Here is a 13,096-nt window from a genome sequence, read left to right on the forward strand (position 1 = left end):
TCAGAAGACCTACATAGCTATATCACAGAAGCTTAATCACAATTGTATTTATTTGTATTTCATTTTAAAGCTCAACAAACATCCTTATAAGAGTACCTTGGCACTGAGAAAAAACAAAACAAAGACCGTGAATAACCACAAACGCACTGGCACACAATTAAGAGCAGAGCACAAACAAGTTTTAAGCAGCTTTCTAAATTTCAGCAAAACAAAAAGAGGCCTGTAAAAAAAGGGGAAGTTTGTTCGACCACTTCAGAGCCGCTGTAACTAAAAAGGATATTCTGGCATTGTTTTTCAGTTAAAAGTTGGGGACCGCTAACAACACTGATTTAAAGATCTCAGCAGGCAGCAAACGTGTTCATTTCAGTGACTTTACTGGGGTGTAAGCTGCCTTGTGACCAGGCAGAGGGATTTGAAAAGGATACAAAGATTTACTGGCAGTCAATGAAAGGCAAACACATTCTGATGGCAGAGACACTAGGCCATAAGAACCTAAGCTCCCATCATGGAATGTGAATGGTCTCCAGAACCGCATTAAGGGGAGTGCAGTTTTACAAGCAGCACGTCGGTACACTACAGATATCCTCTTTTTTCAGGACACCCAGCTAATAAGGAAATAAATGTCCCTTTCTGGCAGAAATGGGCTTTACCTAAGTCTAGCATGCAGGCTTCACCAAGGGTTCACGGGGGATGGCGATCCTTCTTCATAGGGGTTTCCTGGCGTTGAAGGTAACACAAACATGGTACAATAAACAAGGCAGATGTGTTGTGATCACAGGCCTGCTGGAGGTTGCATTGATCTCCCTGCTTTGTCTCTACACCCACGCCATCGAGCTTCCTCAAGTTCATAGGGGCACTCTTAGTACAGAAGCCCATTAGGCTACGTATATTGGGGAGCTACAACGATGTGGTTGACTGGGACAGAGACCGTTCCAGCCTTCAAAGACAATGGTGTACATGACCAACTGTACTGTACCAGTTTATAGCTGCTGTAGGGCAGTACGTCCAGAAATACACCTTCAACTCAGGCGTCCACAGGTCCTTCACAAGGCTGGATTAATTTCTGGTCCCCAACTCTAAAACTGGTAAGGTAAATTAGGTGCAAATAATAGCGAGGGGCCTGTGCGATTCCTCAACAATCGAACTAGCGTGGGAGACAACCGGGGCAAGTGAAAGCCAGAGCTATCGCCTAGACACCAGGCTGCCGGTACAGTCAAAACACAGGGCGTATATGGTCAACTCAATAAACTCTTATTTCTGACTTTGGTGTCCTCCCTAGGATTCTTTGTGAGGCGTTTAATGCAAACCTGAGCGGGGCATCATCAGCTACCATACTGAGGTCAATCAGACAAGTCGAGGGGCGATGCTAGACTTGGAGAGCCAAAGTGGCGACAGTGAACCGGCCTACCAGGCCGCGCCATCTGAAATCGCATGAAGAAATTTAACTTATACCCAAGAGATTCTTAAATAGACTCAATTAGATGAGTCCAAACAGGCCTGACGGGCCTCCCAAATTCGCAAATACCAAATCGGGAAACAAAGGCAAGTAAGACCCTACACAGATAATGGGAAATCAAGAGATGTAGCAATCACTAGAAGAACTCCACAAAGTGTGGAGGGGGGAACAGGAGGCACGGGGTGCTAGGAGCTAGCGGCCTCCATAACTACTATTGACCACAAGAAGCTGCTCCTAGTGTGATATGACCTTACTACAGTTGTGAGTTGAGTGTGGACATCTCACAAAAAGTGACGGACTGGCCTCACACACCACCTGGTGTCATGCTTCATCATCGGCCAGTCCTCGCCCTCCAAAACCTTCGTTTGATGGAGGGCGGGCATACACCTGGAGACAGGGATGCACTTCTAAACTAAAGAGTGGGGGCCCATGGGGTAGAACGTGGAGTTAAAAATCATTATAGTTACTAAAGAATATTTTTAATGTGATCAGTAACTATATGATGCTAAAAACAAATAGCGGCAGGTGGGGTATTTAGGTGTCCCCTAGCCGTCTAGTGTTAGGTCGACATGTTTCTGCCTTCTTGGCCCGAGCGGGTCCAGGGCATTCATCAGGACCTAGGTTTACAAGAAGAGGGCTCCGTTCTTACCAACTTGTGGCAAGAGAATACCACTGCGCAGGTGTGGCGTAGGCCACACTCCACTACCTAGATGGCTTCCAACTGTAAAGCCTATAGAAAAAAATCAAAACAAACAAATGTATCTGTATACACAACTGTAGAAGAAAGGTCAAAGGTGAAACCATAAGAATCAAGATAAACGCATGCGTAATTATCTTAAAGTGAGTGACTAATCACGTGACATGTGCCACTCTACGTGAGTACACAAACATGTTTGAGAGTCAAAAGTGCTCTCATGAGGCTTACCCTAGTCAGACAGACTACTTGCCACATGGGGGGATAAAGGAGGAGACACTCCTGTTCAGTCTACAGGGAGAGAAGAAGGATATAGTAATAGTCAACAAACTGAAAATGCCCAGAACGTGGACCCTTGCAAACCTGGAATCAGGATGGAACCACAATCATTCCACAATAAACCCACAAAGGGGTTAAAACAGCGCGAAACCACCATTCATACTCTTACTATCTGAGGCAGGGTGTCCCGTGTTCAGCCTACGGTGTTGCTCCTCGTCCGCCCGAATTTGGGAGTGAGACCGCAAGGCGGGTTTAAATAGCGTGCTTAATGGAAAAATAGGAGACAGCCTGGAGTGATCACGGCTGTGCGGCAGTTCCTGGTGCGGTGCATCCGGGGTCCGGAATAATCGTAGTGGCGGCGCATGCAGTGCAGTGCCTGGTTGTGTAATGGCCGATTGTGCGGGCCTATTGGAGCGTCCAGGCTGAGTCTTGTGCCCAAATAAGGAACGAGTCAGGGGATCCGCCCAGAGAAGACGGTCCCGTGTGGGCGTGCGCGTCCGAGGTTGTCCGGGGAACGCGGTGCACGCGTTCGGCGTGAAACCTGAGGATGATAGTAACACGTGCTGAGGTGCCCCGGGGAGGGGGGTTTGTGTTGTGAAAGTTCAGAGGCACGTGTACGCGTCCCAAGTCGAAAGGGGCATGAAAGGGGAGATATTATCGCCGTATGCCGCTAAGACCCTGATAAAAGGTGAGAGGTCATTCATGCAGCGTTCGATTAGTGCGTTGATAAAGAGGGTTCGTGAGGGGGTGTGGCGGTTGCTGACGGCAACAGAAAAAGTAAACACCATGCCCTCTGCGTTACTCTCAGCATATAATGGAAAGTATCCCAGTTTAAATGGAGAGTCAGTCAGCTCCAGACAAGGCCAGGGGGTCACAGAAAAAATATATGAGAAGTACAGTGTGGTGCCCAAGTACTCCTGTCACTATGATCATTAGCTGGAGATCCCTGCGATGAAGATTACAAAACCCAAAGGGTAGGCAGATAGAGGGACAGGAGGTGTTAATGGTGTGTTAGGGCAACTGGCACATGATGGAAGGGATGCCCAGGTGTTCAAGGTACAATAATGGTGTGTTAGGGCAACTGGCACATGATGGAAGGGATGCCCAGATGTTCAAGGTAGGTAGAGAGGTCATCTAGTTAGATGGAGCCACGGTATATCGTCGTTAAGTCCCTTTTCGTGGGACCGCAGGCGGAACACCCAGCGTTGTTCTCTGATGTGGAGAGCTCTTGAGAGATCAACTTTGGTTTTGTTCATGACCTCTAGGACTGTCCATCGCAGATCAGTGTCTTTGTGGTTTTTCTCCAAGAAATGGCGTGTGAGCTTAGTGTTTGTTTTCTTGCATCTTATGGTGCTGCAATGTTCGTTAATACGTACCCTGACCTTTCTGGTTGTCATGCCAACGTACTGGAGTTGGCAGGGGCATTTTAGTAGGTAAACCACATTCTCAGTATTGCAGTTGCTAAACTTGCGGAGTTGCCATGGTCTATCTGTGCCAATGTCGACTTCTTTGGTGTTAGAAGTGAGTTTGCATGAAATACAACCCCCGCACGTGAAGTGTCCCACTACTCGTGGTTGATCCCAAAGCCTCTGTTGTTCCGTGCCCTCTGCGGTTGGCATAGTGGCATGAACGAGTTGATCTCGCAGATTTTTGTTCCGTTTGAAGGCAAAAAGTGGGGGATCCCACTGCTTTCCTGCACTATTAAGAATATTCCATCTTTTCTTAATTATTTTTTGTACGGCATTAGAGGCAGGGGTAAATGTTGTAACACATACTGTTCTTTTGGTGTTCTCCTTTGTTACATCCTCCAAAAGTGCTTCTCTAGGGTTGTTCCTAGCTCGTTTCCTAGCCTTGCGTATCATTTTTTGGGGGTAATGGCGGGCAGCAAGTTTTTCTTCAAGGTGGGATGCCTGTTCCTCAAAGGTTGGGGTGTCTGAGCAGTTTCTCCTAACCCGAAGGAACTGTCCAACTGGGAGATTCTGTCGGAGGGCCTTGGGGTGGTAGCTTTCGTACAGTAGAAGGCTATTCCGATCCGTGGGCTTATTGTGCACTTTTGTTGAGAAACCATCATTGTCCATAGTGATGTCCAGGTCGAGGAAGATAGCGTGGTTCTTACTGATAGTGTGGGTGAACCTGAGGTGTACATCTTTACTGTTCGGACGGACGAGGAGCAACACCGTAGGCTGAACACGGGACACCCTGCCTCAGATAGTAAGAGTATGAATGGTGGTTTCGCGCTGTTTTAACCCCTTTGTGGGTTTATTGTGGAATGATTGTGGTTCCATCCTGATTCCAGGTTTGCAAGGGTCCACGTTCTGGGCATTTTCAGTTTGTTGACTATTACTATATCCTTCTTCTCTCCCTGTAGACTGAACAGGAGTGTCTCCTCCTTTATCCCCCCATGTGGCAAGTAGTCTGTCTGACTAGGGTAAGCCTCATGAGAGCACGTTTGACTCTCAAACATGTTTGTGTACTCACGTAGAGTGGCACATGTCACGTGATTAGTCACTCACTTTAAGATAATTACGCATGCGTTTATCTTGATTCTTATGGTTTCACCTTTGACCTTTCTTCTACAGTTGTGTATACAGATACATTTGTTTGTTTTGATTTTTTTCTATAGGCTTTACAGTTGGAAGCCATCTAGGTAGTGGAGTGTGGCCTACGCCACACCTGCGCAGTGGTATTCTCTTGCCACAAGTTGGTAAGAACGGAGCCCTCTTCTTGTAAACCTAGGTCCTGATGAATGCCCTGGACCCGCTCGGGCCAAGAAGGCAGAAACATGTCGACCTAACACTAGACGGCTAGGGGACACCTAAATACCCCACCTGCCGCTATTTGTTTTTAGCATCATATAGTTACTGATCACATTAAAAATATTCTTTAGTAACTATAATGATTTTTAACTCCACGTTCTACCCCATGGGCCCCCACTCTTTAGTTTAGAAGTGCATCCCTGTCTCCAGGTGTATGCCCGCCCTCCATCAAACGAAGGTTTTGGAGGGCGAGGACTGGCCGATGATGAAGCATGACACCAGGTGGTGTGTGAGGCCAGTCCGTCACTTTTTGTGAGATGTCCACACTCAACTCACAACTGTAGTAAGGTCATATCACACTAGGAGCAGCTTCTTGTGGTCAATAGTAAATCAAGAGATGTCACTTCCTGTGCAGATGGAGGATATTATGCTCAACCCATTCCAAATGGGCCACCACCGAGTAGCAGTGCGGAGTTCTTAAATCTCCCTATACAGTCAATGGTGCAAAAGCCACCTGTTGTCACTACAAGGATGGCTGGATTGTATATTTTGTGTAGTATTGAGGAGGAGGGAGGAGGGGTGTGGTGTGTGGTGTGTGTGTGAGAGAGTGAGAGAGTGAGAGAGAGAGAGAGAGAGAGAAAAGTACATTTCCTTTTTACATTTAAATAAAAAGAAACATTCACTGTCTGGACAATGATTATTTGAGTTTGGTTGTTGCATACCACCAAGCTGGGGCTACTAGCCCACACCACCTCCCCTAAGTAGGCCTTAGACTTCTCTGCTTCGCTACTCTGAGAGAATCAAGTGCTACAATGGGGTAATTGGTTACCAGTAAAAACACAATTGCAGACTTACTTTTAAAGGACTCGCATCTGTCGCAACTAATAATCCAATTTCTTACAGGAGTGTAACACGCATTCATAAAAAACAAGTCAACGGGATTCTGTGAATCAGGATTGATCACTTGTGGGTGTGGATTACACTTGATGCATACCTATATTCAAAGAATCTGCTTAGAATCTAATAGCATTTTGTAAATTTCAAACTTTATATTTTAACATGGAAGCAAAATCGATATGGGGAGGTTGAAAAGGCGGCAAGTGAACAAATATCAGCAACTGTTTTCAGAAAAGATCTTCTGACAGGAGAGCTGGGAGCCCTAAGGTGGGTCCCCTACTTTATGAGACAGCACAATTAGTTGATTCCAAAAAGGCTTAATTAGTAATGGGAAGGGGATTTTGGGTAAAAAACTAGGGATGCGAGTAGTCTCAAACTTTGCAACAAAGCTGGAAAATGCACAGCGCAGACTGTTGTCACAACAGTTTTTTTTTTTTTTTTTCATACAAACTTTTAAAACTCACCTGCTAAAGGTTGGCTTTTTGGAAGTTTTCTTCCGATAGGCCCACGTTTAGAGAACTCTGCCCACTATTTTATTGACTTGGCAAACTTAGTAAACTTTGAATTTCAGAAAGATTGCACAATTCTAAAACTAAACAAAAACACATTACCTTTTTGTCGTGGAAATACATTCGCAAATTTGCATACACAGGGTACCTTTACAGGTACACACTTCTCTGATCAATCAATCAATAAAGAAAGGCTTTGATACTTGATCGTTGGGCAATTTTAACTCATTTAGTTAGCAATACAATTCAAGGACACGAATTGGGGAATAGTAGTACATGATCAATTCGCTGATATTTTGCACTGTTTGCAGGATCAATAAACATATTTTTGAAAAGCTAGACCAAGAGAGTCTTCTCACAAATGTGTACGAAATCGAGACTGCTAATTTGTTAATCCATGTCAATATACATAATGAAAATTACAAATATGAATGAGGTTGTTGTAGTCACTTCAGGTTCGTTGCATTCATCTGAAAATTGCAAATATCTACCATGGTTTTCCGTCTCATGTTTCCGGAAGAATATGTGCCATAAGCAAATAGAATTAATTTGCACTAAGCTATCCACAATATGTCAAGAGACTAAAATGACAGTAATTGTATTCAATGCCAGTGCTTCCGTGGCAGCTCAAGAGCAAGAAACTTGCAATCCCAAATTAAAAACATGCAAAGAATCACAGAGGATGCAATTAGGCTTTGAAAACCTGGCACTGAAAATAACACAAGATAAATAGCTTCTAGACTGTGAAGTTAATATAGGGTTTAAAACCAACAGGGGCATCTGTGATCCTGGCTGAGCAGAGGAAGCAGAATTAAATACGAAAGTCACAAGCTGGCACAGTGCTTACCTGCTTGGATGACAAGTTTTGCACATTCATTGCAAGGGAACAAGGCAACATACATGGTACAGCCTTTCACATCAGCAGAATTTTTGTTCAAAATGGCGTTCAACTCAGCATGGCAAACTGTGGAGGAAAGAGAGTGAGAAACAAGAACACAATCATTTGCAAACCACAGCCCAGTTTGATCCTGGAATAGGAAGGAACATAAAATGCAGTAAGTAGGTATTAGTATTTTGACTAATCGTTTTCTTATTGACAATCTCTGAACAAACCAAGAGAATTCATTTTAGAACGCATTCCAGCCTTATGTCAAAGAAGGGCAGAGGGCACACGGGCTTTGGAGTACTTTACAGTGCATCCTGTGATGTCTGCACAATTCACACCGAGGATTCAGCACTTAAATTACAATAGAAATTAAGCATTAACATTACAACACAGAAGGGGGGTACAGATATCTACTTCATTTTACTTCTCCGTCAGAACATACACATTTACAACCCATAAGTACTTGTCAGCCTCCTAAACTGCAGTTCCTAAACCGGGTTTATGCTCAACAATATATTTATAATATTATGGTTGCGCATATACTGTATAATGATTTAGAAGGAGCTTTTCCATCACCTTCATTTCTTGCACAGCGAGAATATCTTACAACAAACAAATACATTTTATCAACTCAAGTAGATCATCATCGCCAAACCACTGTCCCTTTAATTTAGCGGAATTCAAGGAGGAAACAAATAATAAAAGCACTAGCCACTTTTCAATTTCTTCTCTGGTTAGTGTGGGACTTGCACAGCAGACGGCAACTAACTAACCCCATGACTCTAGACTGTCAGATACAATTTTCAAATCTTTATTAGTGGGGACTCTCCACTGAAAACTCCTAACCCGATTAGCTTTCTTTCCTATACCTTGTGTCGAAGCAAGACAAACAGTCTTGGAGGGCAATTCCACTGAAAATTGATTTTGGTTAAGTCTTTTTAGGTCTTGTCTATAAACAGATTTAGGTGTTGGTTGCTGAAGACCTATTGTCTACAATACAACAACAAAATAAATAATGGGCTTTGGATCCGCCTGTTTGCTCGTGATTGGATGACTTTGTCTAAGTTCCTTTCCCATTATTCAAAGCCCCTTCTCTCTAATTTTGTATTAGAGTGAGTCGTATCCTTCCACTGGCATCAAGAATCCACTTTCTTATTATTTCAGCTCTCCATGGAAATGCATGTCTTTCCTTGCTCTCCCTTAGCTGCATATTCCTCTTCCATTTTCCCTTGATCCCCTTTATATACCATGTGTTTTAAATATTTTTACAATAAAATTTCTTTGGTGAGGGTCTCGCAGCTGCACACTGCTACCAGGAAGCTCGCTTCTTTTTGTCTGTGTAGAATCACACTCTATTGGTTTAGGAAAGAAATGTACTATTCCAAAATGGTCTTATGTTATCTTGAAACTGTGAATTAAACAGAAAATTAAAGCATACAAAAATATAACAAAATACTAACACTTAAATCACAACACACACCAGTGGTCATTTAGGAATGCTTTTTTTTAATTAGAACAAAACATTTCAAGATAGTTGAAAATGCATGCAGATAAGTAACTTGTTTTTTCCCCAGTATTGATCCTTTCATAGATTCACATGCTTAAATCTGAGTAGTTAGTAGTAATAACGTTCAAATTAAAGTGATTAGGCGAAGACACTTCTTAACCTCTTCTGTGCCCATGACGAGATAGTCTCGTCATGGAGCACGGTCACGCTGTGCCCATGACGAGACTATCTCGTCATGAACCCCACCCACTAATGAAACGCCCGGCACAGGAGGGGGAAAGGGCGTGGCACAGAAGGGGTTAAAGAAAGTGCACAGTTTCAAGGAAAACAAGTTATGTAAACAATGCAGGTCTTCCATAATCAACATTTTGATAGTTCAGCATACATTTTGAAACTATATCAGAATACCTCTGAACCAGTTCTCACATCCATAGAAAAGACATAAGAAAGAATCTGTACCTTAAAGAAACAGATGTCTCAGGACCATCTATCCTACTGCTGCATCATTTTTCCATGCTGAATTCAAGCAGTAGTGATCGGTCAATGTATATACATTCAACCATGTTGCTGCTATGCAGATATCAGGAAGTGATATGCCAGCAAAAAGGGCTGTAGATGTCGCCAGCTCTCTTATGGAATGCGCTGCAACTTTCGTGCAAAGCGGTCTTCCTGCTTTTTCATGGCAAAAAGCGATAGATGACGGTATCCATCGAGCAATACTGGGCATGGCATAGCCCTTTCCTGGAGGTGCAAATGATGAGAAGCTGTTCCGCCTCGCTGAAATTCTTTGTTCTATGAAGTGAGATTTTTAGGCAACATTTTACATCCAAAGAGTGCAGAGCCCTTTCAGCAGGAGGCAAAGTGGTTTTGTAGGTTGCTGACAAGATTACAGGTTCATTTAGGTGGAATGAAGTTGGAACTTTAGGTATAAAGCGTGGGTTTGTTCTTAACACCACCTGGTCTTTCTTAAACTGTAGAAATGGTTCTGAAACTGGGAACGCCTGAAAATCACTGACTCTCCTGGCCGATGTGAGGGCCAACAAGTGTGTCGTTTTCCTTTAGATGTATTTCATTTCTGCTTTATTGATCAACTCAAAGGTGACTTCATGAGTTGAGCGAGGATCGTATTCAACTGCCAAGCTACAGCAGGATGTTTTGTAGGTGGAAAAGCCCTGAAGAGGCCTCTCATGAATTCTTTTACAATCCTTGTTGACCAAAGAAAAAGATTTTGCAATCTAGAAATCGGTGCCAGGTGAACCTTGATGGACGAGTGTGCCAACATGCACTTTGACAAAAGAAGGAGATATGGCAACAGCTGTTGCAATGGAGAATGGAAGGGAAGCAGGCCCTTCAATTGCACCAGTGGCAGAATCAGCTCTTGAATGCTGCAGGATGGATTTACATTCAACTAGAATATCTAAAGCTCCGAGCTCATAGTCATGAGGTGCCATGCCGATAAACTCAGAGAATTTATTTGCGGGTGTAGTATCTGGCCGATGTTTATGGAGACTAGATTGTTCAAAGGCTGAAAGAGAATGTGTGGAGACTTTGGCGGTATTAGGAGCTCCGAATACCAAAACTGCCTCGGCCATGCCGAGGCTACTAGAAGAGATGGCATGGCTCCTTCGTCATCTTGCGTATTACTGTTGGAATGAGACGAAACGGTGGAAACGCATAAGCAAACATCCCTGTCCACTGCAGGTAGAGAGCATTCACCCATGATCCTTTTTGAGGAAATCTGCCGGCAAGCTAAACACACTTTTTATTGGTCAGTCGCAAAAAGGTCCAACTTTTGAGTGCCCATACCTTGAATACTTGTGCCAGCTGCCCCTGATTCAGTTCCCATCCATGGAATTGGCTGCTTGTTCTGCTGAGAGAATCTGACCATTCGTTGGCTATGCCAGGGACATGCTCCACTTGATTTATTTTGTGCTTTTGCAACCACTTCCAGATTTCCAGTGCCTGAACCAACAGCGTTTGTGATCTGATACCCCCTTGCTTGCAAGGCAGAACATAGTGGTGGTGGTGTCTGTTCTTACCAGAACAGGAGAAACTCGAACCTTGGGGAGGAATGCTTGCAGCCCTAGAAGCACTGCCCTCAACTCTAGATTTATATGCATCTGCGCTTCTTGGACAGACCATTTCCCATGAATCTCCAAGTCTTGGAAATGTGCTCTTCAACCGTCTAGAGAGGCATCCATTGTCATAATGTAGCTGGGGTGTGTCGCCTCAAAGGAAAGGCCTTGAGAAATGTTGAACTCTTTTCCCCACCATGACAAAGCCTTATTTATTGCCTGTGTGATGAGAAGGACATTGTCGAACGAGCTGTGAATCAGAATCCACTGGGCATCCAGTTCTTCCTGAAGTGGCCTCATTTGCAAGCGACAATTTGGAGTCAATGGGATGCATGAGGATAGCATTCCCAGCAGAGACTTGTATATTCTTATTGAATTGGACTTTTTTCCCTTAAGTTGAGCCGCCATCTGTAATACCTTGCGCATTCCTTCTGGCATGGCCTATGCCTTCGCAACCTTGATGTCCAAAACTTTTCCAAGGAATATCCGCGTTTGATTTGGGATGAGAAATGACTTTTCTACATTGAGCTGCAGCCCCAGAGATTTGAACAGCCAACGATAAGCCAATGTACATCCTCTTGCAGAGTGGAACATGAACCCTTTTACAAGCCAGTCGTAAAGGTAGGAAAAAAACTGGTGGCCCAGCCTTCTCGGAAAAGCCACTACTGGTGCCATGTAGTTTGTGAATACTCTGGGGGCTGAGCGAAGGCCGAAAGGAAGGATCTTGAATTGATAATGGCACCATACCACCTCAAACTTCAGGAACCGACTATGTTTGGCGTGAATTGGAATGTGAAACTATGCGTCTAAGCTATCGCAAGACGTCATAAAGTGCCCTTTGTTTATCAACAAGAGACTCTCTTGCAAAGACAGCATTCTGCAAGGCTGTTTCTTGATATATTTGTTAAGTCGTCTAACATCCATGACGTGTCTCTATTTCCCACACTTCTTATTTATGAGGAAGGAATTTGAGTAAAGACCTTCTCCGCATTGCCGGAAAGGAATTTCCCCGATTGCCCTATTCAACAGAAGAGTCAAAATCTCTTTTTTTAAGGGAGCAAAATATTGATGCTCTCTTGAGGGGTGGATGACAAGGAGGCTTTTGGACAAACTCCAGGGTGTGACCTCCATGTATAATGTCCAACGCTCATTTATCCCTCATTATGTTGTTCCATTGATGGTAAAATGCTGACAGATGATGGATTCCCATAGGCTGGTGATGATAGGAGTTGGCTGGTTGGTGAAAAACGTCACTGATGACTGGAGGCGTCTTTCCTCTTGCTGAAGGACAGTGTCAAGCAGATTGCTGGGTGTATGGCATGATGGAAGCTCAAAACTGCTGTTGTTGCTGACATGCATACTGTAGTCTATAGCCCTGTTGAGAGTAGGGCTGGTATTGATATGATTGGAAGGAAGGCCTCTGCTGCAATTGACCTCTTCCTCCACGAAAGGACTGGTAACGTCACTGTTGAAAAGTACCAAGGGAACATGCCGTCTCAGTATCCCCTTTAATCCCCTTCAAAGTGTCATCTACGTGCTTTCCAAACAGATTCTCCCTGTCAAAGGGCATGTCAGGATCTTCCATTGAATCTCAGGGCAGAATGATGTAGCCTTCAACCAGCCCTGCCTACGGAGAATAGCGACACCGACATTTGTCAGAAAGCAATAGAAGACAAATCCATAGCCTTATCTATCACCTCAGAAGATGCTGGGGCAATTTCCTGCAAAATGTCTTCGCCTCCTTTTTCTTTTCCTCAAGGAAGATGATTCGGAAGAGGTGCTAGATCTGACCACATCTGACAGTCGTAGCACCTGAGAATGGCTAAGGCATTGGAAGCCTTAATGGATGTAGCCGCCATTGCAGCAAAGAGTTTGCCAATATTATCAATCCTTTTCCTTCCCTATCAGGAGGAGCTGAGCAAGGGGCTAACGGATTCCTGGAGTGCCGTTGTGCTGCCTACATAATCACTGAAACCGGTCAAGGATGTCAAATTAAACACGCGAGTGCAGAGTCAGGTGCTTTATACTTCTTTTCCA

At 44.1% G+C, this 13,096-nt stretch overlaps 1 protein-coding gene across 1 annotated transcript in view; it reads right to left on the reverse strand.

The window, feature by feature from the left end:
* DCTD (dCMP deaminase) overlaps nucleotides 1–13,096 on the reverse strand; it is a 181,303-nt gene that overhangs the window by 84,930 nt on the left and 83,277 nt on the right. The window contains exon 4 of the mRNA XM_085641881.1: nucleotides 7,439–7,555. Coding sequence (XP_085498007.1) covers nucleotides 7,439–7,555 — 117 coding nt within the window. The remainder of the gene's footprint in view (nucleotides 1–7,438; nucleotides 7,556–13,096) is intronic.

This window comes from Triturus cristatus, chromosome 2_2, assembly GCF_964204655.1.
Source record: "Triturus cristatus chromosome 2_2, aTriCri1.1, whole genome shotgun sequence".
Lineage (NCBI taxonomy): Eukaryota > Metazoa > Chordata > Amphibia > Caudata > Salamandridae > Triturus > Triturus cristatus.